Source organism: Rhipicephalus microplus, unplaced genomic scaffold, assembly GCF_043290135.1.
Source record: "Rhipicephalus microplus isolate Deutch F79 unplaced genomic scaffold, USDA_Rmic scaffold_22, whole genome shotgun sequence".
NCBI classification, from domain to species: domain Eukaryota; kingdom Metazoa; phylum Arthropoda; class Arachnida; order Ixodida; family Ixodidae; genus Rhipicephalus; species Rhipicephalus microplus.
The window spans coordinates 9,021,648-9,045,624 of record NW_027464595.1 but is presented as its reverse complement, the minus strand read 5'-3'; the positions used below and the strand labels follow the sequence as shown (position 1 = coordinate 9,045,624).

At 49.8% G+C, this 23,977-nt stretch overlaps 1 protein-coding gene across 7 annotated transcripts in view; it reads left to right on the top strand.

Annotated features, from left to right (window-relative positions):
* Window positions 1–23,977, top strand: part of LOC142761703 (uncharacterized) — a 155,385-nt gene that overhangs the window by 7,583 nt on the left and 123,825 nt on the right. For 4 of the 7 annotated variants that reach the window (XM_075883919.1, XM_075883918.1, XM_075883921.1 and 1 more), the window contains exon 3: window positions 10,110–10,192. The exons of the other annotated variants lie outside the window; for them this stretch is intronic. In XM_075883919.1, the coding sequence (XP_075740034.1) occupies window positions 10,110–10,192 (83 nt within the window). The remainder of the gene's footprint in view (window positions 1–10,109; window positions 10,193–23,977) is intronic. 7 annotated transcript variants of the gene reach the window in all.

Here is a 23,977-nt window from a genome sequence, read left to right as displayed (position 1 = left end):
CATTATCTAGCGTTTACTGTTTGCTTGATCAACACCTCTGGAAAGGCATGATAATTTTTCCGCTAGATGGGCATAGTTGTCCATTTTTAGAGCTGTTTGAAAGTTCTTGTCTGTTTTTAGCGGCGATGGCTGCACTATCGCGGCCTTTATCGACGTAGTTTGTTGGCCTCCCATATTTGCCTACAAATCGCCGAATAGGCTCGTTTTTGTCGTGACACCAGTCGAACAAAATGCGTTAAGGAGACTCTTTTCACTACGTGGCATTTATGTAGTGTTTTTTTTTTTCGAAGCAGCTGCAAGTAACATCGTGGATTTCTGGTAGGACATCTGCTAGGCATGCAAACTGCCCGAGTGCGATCCTCAGTGGGACTGAAAACTTCAATATTTATTTGATTTGCTTCTTTCTCAATTTCTCGCTCGCAATCAACGGTGCCGACGCCCACGGCGTAATTTCTGCTACACGAGCCTCCTAACGCTATCGTGTTAAGAAGTTCAAGTCGTCTCGTACCCCATCTGAGCTGGATGCTTTTTGGGGTTCTTCGCTATTCGGTGGCGACTGTTCATTGGGGTCATTTTCAGCGGATGGCGCTTCCGCGGTTATACTTCTTTGCTTGTCGCTTTCTTTTGCTCCTGCGCTGAGAGTCGTTTTGCTGAGGAGAAAGCCGCCGTGATGTGTACTAGGGGACGTCGCTACAGTGTACTAGAGGAGGGCTTACTCTGCCGCTCCTATGACGCATTTGGCGTCACATAAGGAGAGGTGGCGCCACCGGCATCTTCAATGGAAGCTTCTGCTCGCCGGCGGCCGCTCGTAAGAGTTGCGACGTGCATTTTTTCAGTATTTGTTATAAACTTGCATGTTTTGACTGATCTCTGACTATAATCACAAATAAGACCAACCCCCTTACCTTTCCGTATACTATAGGAAACACAACTATCGACAAAAGCGACCAAGTAAAATACTTAGGCGTTACTTTCTCATCGAACCTCAACTGGGAACCGCGTGTTTTAGCCATATTTCGTAAAGCGGAGAGGAAGCTTTCCTTCCAGAGGAGAAAATTGCGCACTGCACCATCACACCTTAAACTTTATGCATACAAAACACTAATTATACCATGTTTAGAGTACACCTACCTCATCTGGAGTCCACATCAAAAGCACTCCATTAATAAAATAGAAATAATCAAAAATTGGCAGGTAGATTTGTATACTCAGACTTCTCGAGGCAATCTAGTTCTGCAGGCTTGCTCGCAAGGCCAAACTTAAAGCCTCTTTCGCATAGCAGAATTATCTTGCGACTAAAATTTGTTTACTAATTATATCATGGTCAATTCCGCATATCACGATCTCATTACCTTCTAAACTCGCCCAAACACTCATCGCGACTAAACCATTAGAAAACTATCCACCAACCTTTCAGTCGTGTTAACGCTCACAAACATTCTCTTTTTCCGTCAGCTATCCACCATTGGAATAGACTTGACAACAATATTGTGTGCTGTAACACCATTCAATCATTTATGAACATAATACAGTGTGTCCATTTTGAATTATGAGTTGTTTGCCATTGTATTTTTTTCTTGTTGTTGTTCCATTATGCATTTTTTAGATGCCTAGTATGTATTTTCTTGTCTCCACTCCCACATGGACTGTGAAAAGCCTGCAGTATGTTCAAATAAAAACAAATATTAAGAGTGTATGTTGCCCTGGGTTCGAAGTGTATACCTTTTCTTTTGATTCGCGACTCCTTGCGGGGAATATAGAGCGATATAAGCCGTGTGACTGTGCCGGACCTCTACCCAGTGCCACTCGACCTGACCTACTGTCTGCAGGGCGCGAACATCTTCTCAGATCTAGTGAGAGCATACCATCAGATACGTGCTGCTTGTTTCGTAAATTGAAATAAGAACGCCATTCGGAATGTTTGAATTTCTACGGATTTTGGCGTACGGAATGCTGGCCGAACTTTTCAGCGGTTCATGAATGGCATTGTCCGAGGCCTAGACTTTTCCACGGTTTAGCTGGATAACCTGCTGATTGATAGCCGCACGCCCGAAGAGTACGAGAGTTGTCTATGCTGCGTGTTACAGTGACTGGCAGAACATGGCATCGTTATCAATGCGGCCAAGTAAATGTTCGGAGTACCGTCGCTGCCACTTTGGGGCTACAGTATTTCGAATGCGGGACTGCAATCATATCCGGACAAGGTTGTAGCAGTAGGACGGTTTCCAAACAAAAAACCATCCACCAGCTCCTAGAGGTCCTAGGACTCGTAAACTTCTACCGTAGGTTTGTTCAGAAGCGCGCCCACATCCTTGACCCGCCGCACAGCCTAATAGCAGCTCCAGGAACTAAGGCAAGTGACATTGGGTGGAACGACAGAGCGGTAGATGCGTTTTGGCGTATGAAGGAGTCTCTCACGAATGCCGCTCTGCTCACATACCCGCCAATCGGGGTACCACAATGTGTATTGGTGGACGTCGCAGACGTGGCTATTGTAGCCGTGCTACAGCAGAACTCATGCGGAAGGTGGCAACCAATTTTTCTTTAGAAAATTGAGCGCAGCCAACCACTAATACATCACCTTTGGTAGGAAGCTTCTGGCCATATACGTGGCTCTACGACTTTTCCGTCACTACGTAGGTCAAGAATTTTTCGTACTCATGGATGATAAGCCACTGACTTACGCAATGCATCCGATCAACCCCAATACGGGTGCGCAGGTGGCACGAGAGCTCCGCCAAATGCCTTACATCGCAGAATTGACGACGAATATACGTCATGTGAGCGAGGAAGACAATGCAGCGGCATCTTACGCGCAGCTCTGTGAACGCCGTCTGCCTGCCACACTAGTGACGGCTCAACGCAGTGATCCGGAGTGGAAGCGTCTACTGAAGTCCACAACCAGCGCCTTGAAGCTGCAATGAGTGATGGACCGACAGGATCTGTATGTTGTGACATGTCCACTGTTAGGGCCAGGCCGTTCGTGCCACCGGACCTTCACCGCAACATTTATGAATATCTGCATGGCATCTCGCATCCGGGAATCCAATCCACTCAGCGGCTGCGCAGAGCTATAGGTTCATGTGACCCAGAATGAACCGCAATGTCCGGCGTTAGACAATAGGCAGTGTCTGTCCTTGTCAGCGCTCCGAAGTGAAGCATCATACTGTGACGAAGATGGCGCTTGAGGAAACCGAGTGCTTTATTGGACGCTGAGACTACATTATCGATGTGTGTGTGCCATGATAAGTCATATGATCAGGTGATTCCAAGGAATAAATGACAAGAGAGAAGCAGGGAGGATAACCAAGCACATGCCCGGTTTGCTACCCTACGCCGGGGCAATGGGAAGGGGGCATAAAGATGAGAGACAGAGGAAAGAGAAGAGAGAGAAGAACAAAAAAGGAAGATTGTCAGTCAATCGGCTGGCGCGTATGCAGCGGTAGCACGGCACAAAAGTTGGAGGTGGTCACGTAGGCCTGTAGTCTTCAAAAAGCACAAGGCAGCTTTGACTGCTTTTTGAGCCGACGAAAGGCGATGACGGTGTTCCAGTAGCATCTGCACAGAGAGTGGCCGTTCGTACAATTGTCGCAAGGCATCCGAAAGCTTCTGTGATTCCAAGACATTTATAATTTGGTACCAGGTCAATTGGGTGGTTAACGATGAAATATTGGAAACGATATGGGCTGTGACGACGGGAAAAAGACAAGGTGGCATTTAGATGAATTAGGGGCATTAATTATGTCTTTCACTAATTAAGAACGCTGTTAAGATTTTTTTGAGGTCTAGGTGATCATGGGGGTTAAATATAGTATGATATATGGCACAGTCATCGGTGAACATGCGAATGCTGCAGGTTATATGATTGGGCAAGTCGCTAATATATATTAGGAAAAAAGGGGAGGACCAAGGACACATTCTTGAGGAACGCCTGATGTGACTGGGAGATCTCGAGGGTTAGATTGATGACCGTTAACGAAGACAGACTGTGAACGATTAGTGGGAAATTGTTCAATCCATTGAAGAATGCTAGGTTGTAGGTGAAGCTGTGAAAGTTTTAACAAAAGGCAGTGGTGAGGAGCCTTGTCAAATGCTTTAGAATAGTGTAGAAAGATTACGTCGGTCTCCATGTTACGGTCCAGGTTAGTGTGCAAATCGTGAAGAAAGAGCACTAGTTGCTTTTCACAGGAGAGGCCTTTTCCGAAATCCGTGTTGTGATTGATGGAAGAAGCTACAGGAGTCAAAAACCTCACTATTTGCGAGTTGATGGCGTGTTCTATGATTTTGGAGGGCACACTAGTTATCGAAATGGGATATCACTGCTGATACGGTGGCCCACACTTTCATCTGCCCCTGGTTGCGCGATTCGAAGTTCTATCGACCGTGACAACGGATCGCGGAACGCAATTGGAGTGCCCTATTCGGTATAATCAAGCGGCTCATAGGAATCCGGCGCGTCCGAAAAACGGCCTGCCATCCCATCAGCAACGGTATGGTGGAAAGGCTTCATCGACAACTGAAGACTAGCCCGACAGCAACTTCAAGTCACAGTTGGGTGGAGGCTCTACGTCTGGTTTTATTGAGAATTAGGTCGAATATGAAGGCGGACATTAGCTGCTGCTCGGCTTAAATCGTACACGGTACATTTCGCCTTCTGGGGGAGTTTGTCGCCGACAGTAAAAACGCAAACGCCCAGGTCAACAGCGAGTACGCCTTGCGACTGCAAGGCATTGTAAGCAAGCTGTGACCTGTGCCCAGTGATCTCTACTCCTGCCAGTTCGTGAAGCACGACGCTGTACAGCGTCCACTCCAGCCCCCTTATGATGGGTCATTCAAGGTGGTGAAACGAGGAGAAAAGCACATCACGATCGAAAGAGGTGGCTGTCATGGCGTGGTTTCGCTTGACCACGTAAAACTAGCGCATGTGGACAACAGTGAAGTGGTCGTGCACCATCTCCAGTTCCACAGCCAAGAAGGCTACCAGCAGACCAGACTGAACCACTCCTCCAAAGGTTCACGCGGAGTGGACGACTCACAAGACCTCCGGTGCGAATGGACGTTTGAACCAGAACGTTGTGTTGACCCGTTTACTAGGGGCGGGAGAGAGCATTGTAGCGCTGTGAAACAGGGCTTCTGTGCGCGACGCGAGTTCGCGAATGCCAATGGGAACCACGTGACGTTTCTTCGTGCACTTCAAAGGAAATAAAAGTTCAGTTGTTTGGGATGCGTGTGGCTTACGTCGCTTGCGCGACCTGCTCGGCCAGCAATTCGTTCCAACATTTGTTTTGTATTAATTAACCAGAAATGCGAATGCGCAGGGATACAATTCTGACCGTGCGGGTAGTAAGAGCTGATTCAGTATAACACAGTCCGCTAAGATAAGCCGCAACGTCCGCTTAGCGTAGGCGCGAAACTTGTAAATCTACGTAGCCTGTAAAGAGGAAACGCTTGTGAAGCCATTGCTCGTAGGCAACATGAGGTGCCTCAAGGGTGCGTATGCGTCTTAGCACACTACCCCTATTAGTACACTAGTACACTACACTATTAGTACACTATTAGTACACTAGTACACTGTAACCCTTTTCTCACTCTCACGGAGACTTTAAAATATCTCTCGTCTCTTCTCATCATGGATTTTTATGGCGAAAGCTGTTATGAGATCACAACAAGGGTCGATTTTGGCGCCACGGCCACCGGTGTCCGTAACTCTTAGGGCATAAAATAGGAAAAAACCAACAAAACAAAAAACGACATGGACTGCGTGGAAGACGCAGCACAATCACAGCGAAAGTTGTAAGAGCGGCCTTTCACAGTCTTTTCTAAACACTCATTGCGTAACTGCTGCAAGCGCACTTGCTGACACCCTCGACGGCATTAACCATAAAAATGTTAGGGTGCTAGGCCTGCATTCGCTATGCTAGTTTTCATCATTATTCTGAGAAGCATGGTATCCGCTGAACATTTGCAAGCAGTTTTCTGCCAATTGTTCATGCAGTGACTGACGACGATGAGTAATTATGCCTGAAGTGGGTATGTGCCACAGTTAATAGGTGATCAAGAACAAGCTTTTGTAATGGGTTGGAGCACTGGACGACCCACTCGTTACGCTATTCGCATTGTGCGACGACTGGCTGTTATCTCACTGTTTCAAAACGCTTTATTACTCATATTAACGCCGTTCCTTTCCCGACATCAAGCCTACTTAAGGCAAGTTTGCCAACAAGTCCTAAGCTTGGTGTGGCTCAGTGGTAGAATACTGGGCTGGCACTGAGCGGACCCGGGTTTTAGTCCCACTGTGTCATTGGTGCTAGTTTTTTTTTTAAGTTCGCGCGATGTGGTTACGGACACCAGCAGCGGCGTGTAACTGCGCGTGACCCGATTTGTGATCTCATAACAGCGTTCACTGTAAAATACCGCGGACAGAATGGGAATTGAAACCAGGTCCGCCGAGGGGTGGCCCATTATTCTATTCGGAGCTATTAGCCAGGCTCCATTGCAAACTGACCCCGTACAGGCTTCATTTGTCTGGTAAGGAATAACGTTAACAGAGTGTTTTGTAACTGTAAAGCAAGAACCAGGAGTCGCACAATGGCAATTGCATAAATAGTGGGTCGTACACTGCTCCAAGCCATATTAGAAGGCCGCGGACATACTTTTTTTTTTGTCGTCAAGCACAACATAAACAAAATGCATATAATGCCTTACTAGTGTGTAGTGGGTAGCCACACACTACACGCTACACGCTAGTTCACAAAGCTATTGTGAACGATCTCCACTACCCCATTTTTATTTTATTTATGGTACAATGCAAGTATCTGTGCTTGTAGTAGGCCGTTCTTCCAGCTTTCGCTGTGACATGTGTGGCACTTTCCGTGCAGGACCGGTTTTTTTTTTTTGTAATAATGTATCCGTACCAGTTCCTACAATTTTCAGTCCTATTCTCGCTCTAGTTCTTTTAGGCCTCTGGTTCAGTAGTTATTTTCCATGTAGACTTTGCACAGTGAAGGCAAGTATGCAGTGAGAGTAAGCTGGCCTATAGGAAAAAAAATCCTCTTTGTTTCCAAGAGCAGGAAAGCGCTCAAGGCGCTCTTAATATTTTATCTGCAAGTTAAGCGCTTACGACGACAAAGTTCGTTTCCTCCATTATATAGGGTATAATAATCTGAAATTGCAGAACTGCTGTCGCCTTCGCTCGGCCCAGCAAAGCACTAAAACTCTTATATATATAAGAAGAGGAAACAGAACATTATTCTTTTTTACAGCCTATCAAGTTGAAAAAGCGTGACTACTCTGTAATGCCTGTAATGAAGCCGCATAATGTAAACTTTTCTAGAGTCGTACAAAATTTCCATAGATTTTTGATAAAGACACCAAACCGCTGAAAGAGCAAGTTCCTAGATCTAGGTATCTAGGTCGCTCTATCCACATAGGGTTGGCATCACTGGTGCGCAAAACATTTTCCTCTCAAACCGGTCAACAAAATGAAGTCGGCTTCCACCTATAGATTAACAAACGTACAAGAAGAAGCGGTGTAGCGCTGGCCAATTCGAGATTGCTTAGTTATGGAAGAGCAAACTCCAGCACATGGGACCTTCCGCGTACAATGTTAGGAAATCACGCGTAAATGGCCGTGTAAAAGGCTGTGACCTCTCCCCCTTACATTCTCTCAGCAATCACGTGATGATGTCGGGAAACGAGATTCTGCAGACGCGCCATGAACTTGAACCCACGGAGCGTGCTCCAACAACAGTTCGGGACGTGTAACAGCAACCGAAACTACATGGTAATATATGCTATACTTGCAAGGGTGCTTTAACACCAGGCAAGAGCGGAAGTCGACCCATGCGCAGCTTCGCATGCTCCTCATGGTTTCCTTTAGTGCGAGATGGTGTAATTTTTTTTTTTACGTTACCTGCCATCTTGTGTACTACGGAACAAATGCGACGAGGCGTGGTTGGTGCGTTAACACAACCCTCACGCCAAATCGCTTCGCTACATTTTTCAGGTCATGCGATTTCCTATGCACATATAAAGAATAAAAAACTACAGTATTTTCATTGAGTTCCTTAATAATAGATGGATGATGTCCATATTTATCAATTTGCAATGCGAATGGGCTTTTCAAAAACCTGTGCAATATGATAGACCGGGTACCCCACCACTTTGGAGAGATCAATTTGCAGCTCAAAACTGCTGTTCAGCTTTAGCACGCTAGTGCTATTTTCTTTCCTGTGTGGCGCGTGACCATGGCACAAGAAATATTTGTTTAATAAAATTATATTTGAGGACGTAGACGTGAAATTAAGCACCGGTTTCGCTCAACACTGATTACACAAGTACAAGCGGCCAGTAAACAAGCTCCGCGGTAAGCAAACATCAAGAAACTGCAAAATATCAGTCACAAGTCTATCCCATTCCTTTTAAGCACGTAACAACAGTGTGGCCAACAATTTTTTTTTTGAAAATACGCTATGCCGAGGTCTAAACTATCCCACTTTACCCTACCAACTTTTTACAGTGGAAGCTCTTATGAGATCACAACTCAGGTCTCGCGCAGCACCGTAGTTGTCCGCTGCCGCCAGCCCGTAACCACATCGCGCCAAATTAGAGAAAAAAAAACCTAGTGCCAATGGCACAGTGGAGCTCGAACCCGAGTCAGCTGGGTACCAGCCCAGTATGCTATCACATAGCCACGCCGGTGCATGCAACTTGTTGTCAAACTTGCCTTAGGCAGGCTTGATGTCCGGAAAGCAATCGTGTTATAATGACTTATAAAGCATTTTAAAACAGTGAAAGAACAAGCAGTCGTCGCACAATACGAATAGCGTAACGAGTGGGTCGTCCTACGCTCCAACCCATTACAAAAGCTTGTTATTGTTCAGCTATTATCTGGGGCGCATACCCATTTCGGCTAAATTCCTCACCGTCTGCAGCGCCTGCATAAACAATTGGCACAAAATTCCTCGCAATAGTTTAGCGAACACCACGCTTCTCAGAAAAATGATGAAAAATAGCATTGCGAATGCCGAGCTACTACCCTAAAATTTTTATTACTAATAATAATGCCATAGTGGGCATCAAGCAAGTGTGCTTGCAGCAGTTACCCAATGAGTGTTTATAAAAGGCTCTGAAAGGCCGCTATTCTAGCTGTCGCTGTGACTGTGCTGTGCCTACCGCGCAGGCCTGGCTTTTTTAATTGCGTTTTACCCTACGTTTAGTAATAGCGCTGTGTAACAATGATGACGTGCAAATATTGTACACTCTATGACGTGATCGGCCCTCCAAAGACCGTGCGACGATGACGTCGCAATGACCATCATGACATCAAGAATTGTGCCGAGATGAGGTGGCGCTGTTATGTCATCATAATTTTTTGCAACACTCGCGTCGACGCCAATCATGACTTTTCAAGTGCGATGATAGAGCTTCATTTGGTAAACACCAACCAGCGTCACAAAATTTAAAAGCCTATCCATGCAACGAACAGACGGCACAAATGGCGGAAAAGACATCCCGAAAAGAACGCGCAGCACTGTCTCAGCGAAGGCTTGAAGAGCGGCTTTGAAGAGCGGCTTTTAAGAGCACACTCTTTAGGTAACTATCCCGCACACTTGCTGGGTACCCACTACGCCATTAGTCATTGTGTAGTAGGCAGGCATTCACTACGCCATCTTTCGGAGAAGCGTAGTACCTGCTACACTCTTGCAAGGAACTTTGTGCGTTATTTTGCTGTGCTTGACGACGATGAAGAATTATGGCAGATGCTTTTGTAATCCTTCACAGTGGATATGCGCCACAGTTATTACGTGAACAATATCGAGCGTTTGTAAATGGTTGTGTCATTCGACAACATACTCATTGCCAATTCGCATTATGTGACTCTTGATTGTCCCTTTTCTGTTCTAAAACGTGTTATCACTCATATTAACATGATTCCTTTCCTGACTTCGAACAAGACCAGTTTGCAAAGTAGTTTCACGGGTGTGGCTCAGTAGTACAATACTGGGCTGGCTTGCAGGGGACGCGGGTTCGAACCCCAGTGCGTCCTTTGTGTTTCTTGTTTACTGAGCATTTCTTGTTTCGTGCAATTGTGGTTACGGACATCGCAGGTGGTGTCGGACAACTACGGTGCGCACGTGAACTGCGTTGTGATGCCGCAACAGCTTTAGCTGTAAAAAACAAAAAAAACAAGGTAAGCACAAGAATCTTTCGATCTTTCGTCTTCGGAGCTTTAAGACATTTCCACTTAGGATCTCTCCACGAATGTAACCTTCGGATAGGTCGCGCGGATAGGTCACTGATAAATAACGAGGGAAATATTGAAATTACCCTACGTACGTACCAGCCCTACTACCCTATACGCTGGTTGGGAAATTTTGAAAATGTACCATACGACTGCAGGATAATTACCAGACAGTTGGCAACCCTGGTTTACGATGTGTTCACAACTTTGGACAGCGCGTACTTGTCAATCAAAAGGATATCACCTGTATACGTATAGCTGAATACTGTCTCTCCCCAGTTTAGTATGAACAGCTCAATCACAAGCTGCTTAGCTGCTTGTAAACAAGTAATTATTGAGTTTATGTAACTTCAGTCTCACATTTTTCACGATAGCGCATTTCGACAACAAGCATCCTCACTCGATACTTCATATTCCACTTCACTGCTACATCTAATATACAAAAAATGCTTCGTAATTACACGAATATTTGATGCGCTTAGGCGCGTTCTGATTTTGATTCTGGTTGGGAGCTGCGAAAATGACCATTAGGTGCCTGAAACGCTAGGGTGGGGAGCGGTGATGCGGGACCCAGTAACTTCGTTCATAAAAAAATTAGCAGATTCCACGTACAGTGGTGGCACTAGCTCCGGTCAAGACACAACGCCTGATCTGACGTTCACGAGAAACACATCAGCAGCCACCTGAAAAAATACCCTAGAGGACCTGGGTAGCGACCACTACATCATCGAGGTACATGTTCAAGGTGGCCCACGTAAACCCACGGGAAAAGAGCTAAAGTTGGTAGACTGAACCCAGTTCCGCAAATTACGTGAGAACCAGGTCCAACCCATCAGCGACATAGAGGACTGGATACACACGCTTAAACAGGATATTAATAATGCCACCCGAATCGTACCTCCCGAGGCACACCTCGAAGAGATCGATAGCCGGCTCCTCCATATGTGGGAGGCAAAGCAATCGCTCCAAAAGAAGTGGAAGACACAGAAATACAACAGAAACCTCAGGAAACGCATAGCACTCCTCAACACAGAGATAGAGATGTATGCAACACAGCTAAGCCGGCAACACTGGGATGAAACCTGCGATGCGATGGACAGGCAACTAAGTCTTAGTAAAACTTGGCATTTTCTACGGTTCCTGCTCGACCCAGAAGACAACTGAACCGCCCAACGACAAAGCATCAACAAACTAATACATGCTTACAAGGGCACCAACGAGGAGTTTCTTAGGGAGGTAGAGCTCAAATATATCGCTCAAGCTCCTACTCAGCAGCATCCAGATTATACGGGCCAGATCAACACTGCTCTAGACGAAGAATTCACCGAAGCGGATATCCGTGCCGCCCTACAAAAACTTAACACCAAATCTGCACCAGGTCCCGATAACATCGCGAATAAGATGATACGCAATTTGGACGATGAGTCGATCACGCATATCACAGACTATATTAATAACTGCTGGAACACCGGAATCTTGCCCCCACATTGGAAAACGGCCAAGGTGATTCTGATTCCGAAACCAGGCAAACCACTGAATACTGACAATCTTAGGCCCATCTCCTTAACATCTTGTATAGGCAAATTGATGGAACACGCTTTCCTGGCTAGACTGACAAATTACCTCGAAGACAATGATTTTTCCCACACACCATGATTGGCTTCCGCAGGCATCTTTCAACGCAGGATGCCATGTTGCAGATTAAGCATCACATCAGAGACAGTACAGGACGCTCCACTAAGGGCATACTTGGTCTTGATCTGAAGAAGGCTTTTGACTCTGTCACGCATAGCACCATTCTAAATCAGGTCAGTACCCTAAACTTGGGGCTTCGCACGTACAACTATATTAGGGCATTCCTTACGGGCAGAACGGCCACGATCACTGTGGGAGCACTCAAGTCGTCCAAAATAACTATAGGAAGTGCGGGCACCCAGCAGGGTTCCGTGATATCTCCCATGTTGTTTAACCTCACCCTCATTGGTCTTCCTTCAAAACTTCAAACCATCCAAGGACTTCATCACACCATTTACGCCGACGACATCACCCTCTGGGTGTGCGACGGCAGTGATGGTTCCATTGAACAGAGATTACAGGAGGGGATTGACACCGTCGAACGGTATTTACAAGGAACTGGACTTTCCTGCTCGGCGGAGAAATCTCAGCTACTGCTATATCGCCCTACACTTAGAGGTCGGCCACCCAAACAACATCCCCAAGCGCAGGCACACGCTGATATAAAACTCACTACAAGCGATGGTCACGCCATACCAACCGTGGACAAAATCAGAGTGCTAGCTTTAATCATAGAAAGTAAGGGTACCAACGGAGAGACAGTTCGCAACATTGAAGCCAGAGTGTCTAACACGATGCGTCTCATTAGGCGCATTACCAATAAACACAAAGGCATGAAAGAGGCCAGCATCATCCGTTTGATCCAAGCGTTTGTTCTAACTCGCATCACTTATACAGCGGCGTACCACCGATGGTTCACCGCGGAAAAGTCAAAACTCAACAGCCTAATTAGGAAAATTTACAAACAAGCGCTAGGTTTGCCTCAAAACACCAGCACCGAACTACTCCTTCAACTTGGTTTACACAATACCCTTGAGGAACTTATTGAGGCGCAACAAATCTCCTAATTCGAGCGATTAGCCAAGACAAAGCCAGGCCAGCAGATTCTATGTAATCTCGGTATTTCTTACCACACTCAACACGGAGACAAACACGACATACCACGCACTATCCATGCTAAGCTAACAGTACCACCCATACCAAGAAACATGCACCCTGAACACAACAAGGGCAGACGTGTCAGTAGAGCCAGGACCATGTCAAAGATGTTTGGGCGCAACCATGAGGCAGTCTTTGTCGGCGCAGCACGTTACCAGGAACGTCACCACTTCGTGGCTGCTGTCGTAGACCACACACAACAATGCAAAAGCAGCGCGTCAATCAACACACGGAACATAGAAATGGCAGAGGAAGTGGCTATCGCGATGGCCATAGCCCACACTAACGCCTCATGCGTAATCAGCGACTCGCAGACAGCCATTCGGAACTACGCCAGCGGCAGAATTTCCTCCGAGGCATTGCGGATTCTTAATACAGGCGAAATTCCCGAGGCGGACAAATACTGTACTGTGACGAATAACGGCGACCCTGGTACAAGGCTCCTGCGGTATAGTCCCGTTCGCGTATGTCATACCCTCGGCGCTCGTCTTGCTGGCGCTTGCGGCAAAAGCGTGCAATGTGACCACGATAGCCGCAATAATAGCACGTAGGCCGAGTCGATCGATGAGGAGGGTAGTAGCTTGCGCTAACTGCACCAGGAGAGAGAGAAGTCAGAGGGACAGGTGACGGCTCACGCGGTGGTGATGAAAAGCTCGTGGGAAAGCTTGTGGGAGGTGCGGCAACAACCGACGCGTACGTTCGTGGCGGGAACGTCGAGCTGATGGTGCCTGGTGGTGCGGCGGCGGTGTGCGGGAACGATGGTAGAGTACGAGAGACAATGGGCTGCAGGTTGGCCATGTGGGTCATGGACGTGAGCTCTTCCCTGATGACATCCCGCAATGACGTTGAAGAGGACTGAACGGGACACACTGAAGGTAGTGTGAATCCCATTGATTTTAATTCTTCACGTATAATCGCCCTTATCGTGTCTCGCAGGTTTGGATCAGTCGTAATACGGGCCGCGTCACTGTCTGATTGTAGGCGCATAGACTCAAGTTCTTTGAGGCGCTGACAGGTTGTCGCAACGTCAGCAACGGTAGCCGGATTTTGGATCGCTAGGGCGTTGAATGCGACGGGTGCAATCCCCTTAAGAAGCTGGCGCACCTTGTCGGATTCTGTCATTGGTGTGTCAACCCGGCGGCAAAGTGAAAGAACATCCTCGATGTAGGATGTGTACTGTTCTGTTTTACGCGCTCATCAATGACACAACCACACGAGACGCTAGCTAGCAAGGGACTGTTTATTGATGGCTACCGCGCCGCGCGCGCACCCTCTCTCAAGGTGGCCAGGTGAGGTGGGATCATCCCGATTTATTAAGCGGTGGCCCGCCTGGTACATCCTCCTTTTTCTTTAGGTGATGTAGTCGGCACAGCGCGTCGGTGCTCTACGTGGCCTAGTTGATCTTCTGAGACTCGAGTCGGCTGCTTCTTGTGCCTGGCAAGTGACCTTATGCTGGGACGGGACCACGTCGGGGTCCCTTGATGGTTGACTTGCAATGGGTGGTGCACGTGCAGCTGACTGGTTCAGTAGAGCATCCGATGCAGGCGCCTGTTGTGACGGATGTCGTTCCTTTCGTGATGCGGATGCTGTTGTCAAATCGGGCGCTGTATCTGATGTTGAATGTTGTCTATGCTGTATAGGCGACGGGATTATCGGTGCGACATCCTTGTCATCCAGTGGGTCTAAGTGTTCGGGCGTCCTTTTTAGATGCTGACGATTCCTTCGATAACGCCGGCCTTCATCTGTACAGACTATGTAAGATCTAGGGCCAGCAAGTTTCTCTACTCGGGCTTTCGGAAACCACCCCTTGTCGTTTCTTATTCTGACGACGTCCCCTTCGAAGAGAGGTGTGAGAGGTATGCCTTTGCAGTGATCCTGTGGATGTTTCCGCACTGACGATGTCGAAGCCGATGAGAAGTCTGGAAGTCGTCCCCGAAGCATCCGTCCCATAAGGAGCTGACTTGGTGTGCGTCCGTCTATCAGGGGCGAGATTCGATAATTGAGCAGTGCAACCCAAAACTCCTCGCCAGCGTACTCACTTTTCTTCAACTACTCCCCGATGTGCTGTTTCCGAGTCGCGAGAGCTTTCTTTGCGAGAGCCGAACGAACAGCCGCTGTGCCAAAGACATGGCGAAGCTGATCTCTGAAGGCTGACCAGTCGGGGATGTCGATGAAGTGGTTGAGGAACCACGTCTTCGCGACACCCGTGAGGTAGAATGACACGTGAGCGAGTTTGTAGGCGTTATCCCACCGGTTAGCAGCGCCGACACGTTCGAAATCATCCAGCCATTCTTCCACATCTTCCCCGCGCATACCAGCGAAGGGATGGGGCTCACGCTGGAGGCTGTTGATGACGTGAGAAGGCGCGGCACGCAGTGGTTGAGTGGGAACGGCTGCAGCACCGGCCTCATCTTGGTGCGACATATTTCCAGACACCTGGCCCAAGCGGCGACCTGAACGTAGCTCCAGGGGGTAGAGTGGTCGAGAGGATGACGAGGGATCTAACAGCACTCTCCACCACGTATGAAGTCTTGGTCTGGATTACCTTTCATTAGGCCCGAGGAACCGGCAGCCGACAGCTACGATGAATGAGCCAAGATGACGATGCTACGCGACAACGATGAGGATGCATGAGCCACACATGATAATGATGATAATGTACCGGTGAAGAGGATGCGTATACTAAATGCCCACAATACGTACACATCTTGTGGTTCCCTGCCCACACACCACTAGGTAACACGGAGGCCAATCCGAATGAAGTGGCGCACAAAGTGGCTCGAGGTCTTACGTTCCAAGTCACGTCAGACGAAGCGGCCACCCAAACGGACCTTTCTGTGCCGGTGTGGGAATGGGACGATCGGCTTACTAAATTTAATGGCATAATTCAACACTATCGACTGCAAAGACGGGAGTACCCTCCGCCTCACTCCAAGCTAAATCGGGCCCAGTCCGTTCAGTGGCGACAGCTACAAACACGCACATACATGAACCCTGTCATCATGCACCACATATATCCTGACGTCTATAGTTCTAATATATGCCAGTACTGTACCACCAGAGCCACTCTCGACCATATCCTATGGGAATGTCCAGCATTAGTCAGAAATTCTGGGGTCGCGGCCTCCATTGAAGACCTTCGGGCGCGTGGGCGGACTGCGCTGCTCAGTTCGGGCCTGGACAAGCAACTTTGGGCGATCCAGCAGGCCAAGGAAGCTGCCGGGAGACACGGTCTCTCCGTTGGCCCCTAGGTGGGAGCCCATCCAAGCAATCTGCCGGAAATTAATAAAGTCTATCTCTCTCTCCACATACAGTGGGAATCGATGATACGCCAAGCACGAATGAGAAAGGGTAGTAGGTCACTTTAAATTCAGCACAACGTTAAGAGGCAGGGGTAAATTATGCCGTACATGACTTCCATGACACGATTAACATGTTTGGACGTTTAATTTACCTTCGTCATTTATTAACGTCACCTAATACGAAATTTGGTATATGTTGAGCTACCAAAACGGCTGTGAGCGTGCTATGAGCGCAGCATGTAGTCGTGTTTTACATGACATGCATATCATCATATCATGCATATCATATTATCATGTTCGGACATGTCATTTAAATTTGTCGTCCTTTCACGTCACGCAATACAAAATTTGGTGTATGTGCAACTAGTGAAACGGCCGCGAGAACGCTATGAGCGTAGCATGTAGCCAAGTTTTACATGAAACGCATATTATGATTATCAGGTTTGGGCGTGCCGATTACCTTCGTCGCCTATTCACTTCCCGTGATACCAAATTATGTAGATGTGGAGCGAGCGTAATGGCGGCGAGCGCGTAATGAAGGCCCGATATACTCTGACGCAATGTTGACGCACGTGCAGGCTGGGCGCAGCGACGCCACGCTAGCAAAACGTGAGCACTCTATTTAGTGTGACGCCAGGCGTGACCGGCGCAACCAGTGTCCGTCGACGCGGCCAGGTGGCCACCGTCGTAAAATGCGACATGCTGCATTTCGCGCCGAAGACGTTACATAGACAGCCCCGCGTCTGTCTCTCTTCGTGAAGGGGGGACGCCATGTGCGCTCAAACGCGCAGCCGTCAACGCAACGCAGCGCGGCGCGCGCCTGCCAGTAAATGGCATGCAGATCCACAATGAAGGTCAGTGGGCAGATCCACTGATCTCTGCAAGGAGGATATCGGCTCCTGGCGTGGCATCGCCGGTGTGACGCGATAAAAGGAACACCGGTGCGCACGCGCGCCGGCTCACGTCGAAGTGTGTTGGCGCATTGAGTGTGGCGTCTATTAATGTTACATGACACTCATCCCATGACTATCATCTTCGCACCAGTCACATTCCTTCGTCATTCATTCACGTGACGTAATACCATATTTTGGCATATGTGAAGGTAGCAAACGGCCGCGATGAGTGTGGGACATGGTCATGTTACATGACACGAATGTCATGATCATTTTTTCGGACGTGTCATTTACCTATGTCGTCCGTTCGCGTCATGGTATACTGAATTTGGTACATGTGAAGCTGGCAAAACGGCCGTGAGCTCATCATGAGCGTGTAGTCATGTTTTTACATGACACGCATCAGATCATTATCGTGTTTGCACCAGTCACATACGTTCATCATCTATTCACGTTTCGTAATGTCCAATTTGGTTCATGAGAAGCCAGTAAAATGACCGCGAGTGCTTCATTAACATTGTATGTAGTCATGTTGTTGCATGACACGCATCTCATGATTATGAAGTTTGAACCAGTCCCGTACATTCGCCACCAATCGCGTCCCGTATACCAAACTCGGTATGCAAAGCTAGCGAAACGGCCTCGAGCTCGCTATGAGCGTGGTTTGTTGTCATGTTCTTACATGACACGTATGCGTGTCAGGATTATCATGTTTGCACCAGTCATATATTTCATTATCCAACGACGTCACGTAACACCACATTTGGCATATGTGGAGCCAGCAAAACGAACACGAGCGCATCATGAAGGGCGCAATATACTCCATCGTAGCGTTGACGCGCGCGCACGCTGGGCACAGTGACTCAACATCAGCAAAACGCGAGCACTCTATACTCTGACGCCAGGAGCTACCAGCATCCGTCGGCGCGGCCTGACAACAAGTGGTGTGAAAAGTGACATACATGCTGCATTTCGCTGCTGCTGCTGAAAAACATTTATTTACAGATGTTATATACAGGGAGGGTGGGAACGGTCCTTAAGGGGCCGCCCCGTACAAACACTAGGTGAGCTCCCTCTTACGGGAGCCCATTGGCGTTGGCCGCGGCCCGGGCACGCTCGACCAGGGCCCGTTGGGCTGTCAGGTCAGAGCAGTCGAGCAGGGCTGCCTCCCAGTCCTCCCGCGAAGGGTTGGGTAGTGGGGTAAGGTTTGGGGTTTTTTGGCATGCCCACACCATGTGGAAAATGTCAGAGGAATTTTCCTCACAATGCGGGCACTTCCCCGTGCAAGCGGGGTCAAAGTGTTTTATGATTGCCGGGCACAATAGTGTTTTAGTATAAAGGCGAAGGAGGATTCGCTCCTCCGCCTTCGTGAGGCCCTTACAGGGTGGTTTCGGATAGACGTTATGGCCTGATTGATAAAATTGTGTGACCTCCTTAAAGGTGTAGGCGGGATTGGGTTCGAGTTCCGGATCGGTAGGGGACGAGGATGGTGCCCGGAGAGTGAGCGCGCGGGCGGCGGCGTCGGCCGTCTCATTACCATCGAGGCCCGTGTGAGCCGGAGCCCATATGATCGTTCGGTGCGCGGGGGCACCTAAGTAGCTGCTGTTCTGCAAAATTTTATAAGCACGGTACGGAATGTATCCCTGTTCAATATTGCGACAGGCACCCCTTGAATCGGTGATGATGACCTTCGAGTCCTGATCTGCGGCGGCTAGTGCGATGGCGATCTCCTCCGCGTGCGTAATGTTATGTGCACGGAATGTGAGTCCGTTTACAACGGTGTTTTGGTGGACGACCGCAGCCGTGTACCAACCACCATGGTGCGGGCCGGAGGCGTCCACGTAGAATACTCTGAATTTCGGCCGTAGTGTCGAGCCAAGGCTTCCGCCCGCGCGAGGCGTCGGCCACTGTAGTCGTCTCGGGTCATGTTAGCCGGAAGAGGGCGCACGTGCAAGGAGTATCGCCAAACTTTTGGAATCCATACGTGCTCTTCCGTGTGTATTGAATGATTGATGTGTAGCCGGGCAAGGAGGCGGCGACCCGACGGTGTTTTAGAGAGTCTAGTATATTGGTTTGTCAAGTGCGCCTCTCTCAGCTCCTTGAAGGAGTTCACCATTCCCAAGCCCAAAAGGCGCGGGTTAGAGGTGCTGACAAGAAGGTCGAGGGCGCGCTTGTAGATTTTGCGGAGAATGACTTCGAGTGCATTCTCGTCGGATTTGCGTAGAAGGAGGTATGGAGCCGAGTACAGGACTCGGCTGGTTACGAATGCATGCGCCAGCCGCAAGGCATCTTTGCATCGTAACCCCCCGCGCTTGTTGGAAACCCGGTGGACTATCCGGCCCACCTGGTCCCCCACCTTACGCAATTTGGCCAATGTTGTGTCTACTCTGCGATTTTTGTGTATAAAAAGCCCCAGTACTCTAATCTCATCGCGTTCGGGTATTGGTCCGCTGTGAAGGGAGAGGTCGATTTTTGTGGTGCACTTTGGTGAGGGGCGTATGTGCATGAATTCCGATTTGGACGGGGAGCACTGAAGGCCGCAGCGACGGGCATAGTCATCCACGATGTCCGCCGCTTGCTGCAGGCTTGCCTCCATGTCTCCTGCCGAGCCGTGTGACGCCCATATGGTGATGTCGTCGGCGTACAGCGCATGCTGTATGCCTTCGACTTTCGCCAGCTGAGCGGGGAGTCTCATCATTGCCACATTGAATAGGAGGGGCGAGAGGACCGCTCCCTGCGGAGTCCCTCTCGTGCCTAATCGGTAAGGGCCGTGTTCAATGTCCTGAATCCGAATGTATGATTGTCGGTCAGTGAGGAATTGTTTAATATAGTTGAAAGTGTTTTGGCCGCAATCCACCTGTGAGAGATGTGTTATAATAATTTCGTGGGTCACGTTATCAAAGGCCCCCTTCAGATCCAAAGCGAGCACAACTTTGTCATTCAGGGGATACTCGACTGGATCGAGGATCTCATGGTTGAGCTGAAGCAAGACATCTTGCGCGGACCGGTGTGGGCGGAACCCAAACATGGTGTCTGCAAATGCATTTTCGGTCTCCAGGAACGTGGACAACCTGTCGCGCACCATCGTCTCCATTAATTTTCCCTCACAAGAAGTAAGGGAGATGGGGCGGAGGCTGTCCGTGTTAATAGCTTTGCCCGCTTTGGGTATGAAGGTGACCAGGGTGGTCTTCCACTCAATTGGTAGGCTTGTTTTCCCGATCCAAATGGAATTGATGTAGGCAAGGAGCATGGTGTAGGCCGAGTCAGGAAGATTGGCAAGTAATTTCACGGTAATTTTATCCCTTCCCGGCGCCGTTCCTCGCCTCATTTTTGCTAGGGCTGCCTTCAGGTCGTGTAACTGGAACAGTTGATTCAGCTCCGCGTTCTCGGTACCTGCATACGAGTACGCCGGCCCTCAGAGTCACAGCCGACGGAGACACAGCCAATTTGGCTGTGTCTCTGTCGAAGCTGTGAAATGCTCGTTGCAGATGTTTTTGTGTCTTGGTTCGAGTTAGGGTCGGATCAATCAAGGCGCGGAAGAGGCGCCACGTACTCCGGCTGGACATTTGTCGAGCGGCCGTGTTGCAAAAGTCCACCCAGTTAGAGTCAGCGAGCTGGGCCGCGTACTCTGCTGCTCGCTGGGTGAGCTCAGTGATGCGAATTTTGAGCTTTCGGTTGTGTTTTTGCCGGCGCCATCGGCGGACGAGGCTGCGCCGGGCTTCCCAGAGGTGAAGGAGATGGTTATCCACCGCCAGAGTCGCCTCGGAGAGTTTAATTTGTGTTTCTGTGGAGCGTAATGAGGAAACCAGTTGCTGGGACCAAGCATGGTTTCCTTACTCCTCAATGGGTGTCGAATTGGCGTATATTTGCCGAAACTTCATGTAATCGGGTAATTTTGCCTCTCCGTAGGGTCTTGCCAAAGGATAGGTGCGAATGGTGGTGTTGAGTATGCAGTGGTCGCTGCCGAGGGTCTCTTCAGTGTTGACCCAATCCGCATACTGGATGTTTTTTGTGAGGGTAAGGTCCGGACATGTGCCCCGGGTCACGGAGTTACCCACGCGAGTTGGGTAGGCAGGGTCGGTGTGAAGAGTTAGGCCCAACATGGACATAAGTTCCGCCAATTTACGTCCACGTTTCTCTTCACGTGCATACCCCCAGAGTGTGCTGGGGGCAGTAAAATCACCCACGATCACCAGAGGGTCCCTGCCTGCAGCCTTTAAGGCGCGGCTAAAAAGGTCTGCGAATGGAATGTTGCTTAGTTACGGTGAGCAATAAATGTTTAGCACGTGCAGTGGCGGGTCCTGTTTACGCAGCGGAAGGAGTGTCACCATCACGTACGAGAAAGCTGGCTTAAGGTCGAGATCAACTAGGTTGGCCGTATAATTTTTGTGCACGCTGATACAAGATAAAGGATCCTGCTGAAACGTAGTATAGTTTGTGAGTGTGGCAGCACTCCCTGGCTCCTGGAGGGCTACCACAGCAGGAAGGTTTTGAAATGCTGCGAGGAAAAGCCGGAGGTTGGCGCGCTTAGTGTGAGCCCTAAAGCCCCGACAGTTCCACTGGGTGATTTGGATGGGAGTGGCCGTATTGGATCGTGGGGACTTCCGAATTCTAAGGGTGCCCGCCATGGTCAGTGGAGTTACGGTGGCGGTGCTCCCGAGCCAGCACTCGCGGGGAGGGGGGTGTCCTCAATTCCGGAGGCGGAGCAGCTGTCATCATCCTCAAATTCGATCTGTCGTCGAAGCGTTTTAAGGTACCGGCCAGACACGTCCTTAATTGGGCTGGCTCGTTTGGTGAAACGCGCAACTTGTTGGGCTATCAGGGTAGGGATGGTTTCTGTCATTTTAGCAATGGCGGCATTTACAGCCGCTGAGATTTGGGTTTCGAGGACAGTTATACGGCTGTCCATACGGACCTCAAGGGTGTTCACACGAGCCTCGAGTGCGGCAACCGCGTCCGCCGCCGCCGCCCCGGTCTCACTCTCCATTACCTCTACTGCGGGGGGAGGAGGAGGGGAGACTAGTTGGGTCTGTTTGGCCTCGGCTGCCGCTAGTCTTTTCTGTAACGCTTCGATTTGTGCCTGAAGTTTGGCAATAATATTTTGGTCGGCGTTACGCGATGAAAAGGGGATGATAGGGGTGAATGAGGAGGCAGCTCTACCCGTACCACCCACGTGGTTTCCGTTTTTGACGGTGTTGGCCCATGGCCCGGCTTCGCCGCATGGTTGCGCCGTCGGCTGCTTTTCGGTTCCTCCAGTAGGGGAAGAAGGCTTCTCTGTCTTGGCGACTTCCCGGCGTGGTGGCTCACTGGGAGTCTGATCTTTGCGTCGTTTCTTGGACGCCCTTTTGGACTTTCCGCCCTGTTGTGCGGCCACCTTGGAATTACGGTACTTGGCCGTACATGCTCGAGAGTTTGTGGCGTGTGCTCCACCGCACACAGAACATACGGGTACACATTCATGAGGCGCCCGCACCCCCTCCTCCACAAGCGAAACCTGCCGTCCACACAGGCCACACGTATCCGGTCGTGGGTTGGGACAAGTGTCCATCCGATGGCCGACGACACCGCACTTGCCGCAGGCCGGGATCGTCCGGTAGTAGGGTTTGACGGGGATCAGCATTGTGTCGTAGTGAACAAAGCGTGGCTTCTCCTTGCCGGCGAAGGTTACACGCGCCTTGTTCGATGTGCCAAATTTACGCACCTCGACGATGGTGCCTGACCTCCAGCGTACGCTCTCTCGGAGCGTCTCCGTCGTATCTGAGTTGCGGACTACGATGACTCCGTGACAGACATTGCTACCATCTTGTCGCAGGTACCCGTTGAGCAGAACCTGCCTGTGCTCGATGTTTACCGCGAAGTCCCCGATGATTTTGTCCGCCGTGTCAGGGTCCGGGGTGTAAATCACAATCAAACTTTGCTCTCTTGATAGAATAACTGTCAGCGTCTCAGCTCGCTTGGGCCCGAGGTATGCCTTAAACGCTGTCCCGTACCAGTTCTCTGAGAAAGCATCATGCAATGAGATGCACTCTCGTGGCTTTACGACTATTACATAGTCGTCCGTACTCGGTTTTGGAAACGGGCGAGGCTTCCATTTGGTGAGAACCTTGCCCTTGGGTCCCACAGCGCGCGAATCAACAGGCTGCGTCTTGTCAGCTGGCGTGCCGGATGCCGAAGCAGCGGCGGACGCCGGCTTCTTGGCGCTGGCTTGCGAGCGGCGTTCCACCGCGTCGTTGAGAGCTTGGCTCCGAAACCTCGGTGAAGAAGCAGAGTTTGGCGTTTCGGAAATCATAATCGTCTCCCACGTCATGGCATGTGGGTCGTATCCACGCTGCATGAGAGTAGCGTCCATGTTGCCTCAAAAAGCCGGCCCCACGCCGCCGGGCGTCGGCGTCGCCGTTCGGCTTAACGGCGTCGCCAACGTGGTCGGGTGATGATCGGCCGTAAAGTTGTCAAAAACCGGCCCACTTGGATGACACTGGTATCCACGTGTTGCCTGTGAGTTGCCGAAACGATTGTTGCTGGTCTTGACGGGGTACTGTGAAGTTGCCCGTGGTTCCAGCCGAAAATCAGCGGAGCCGAAGCGCAGCACGTCCTACATCATCGCGCGCTTGCAGCGCCCCCCCTGCATTTCGCGCCGATGCGTTACCCAGACAACACTGTGTCTCCCTCTTTTCGTGACGGAGGGACGCCAAGCACGCTGAAATGCGCATGCGCCAAAGCGAAGCAGGACCAGCGCCTGGCGTAGCAATGCCGGTGTGACGCGAGAAAATGAACGCCGGCGCCGGCGAGCATGTGAACCGCGTCAC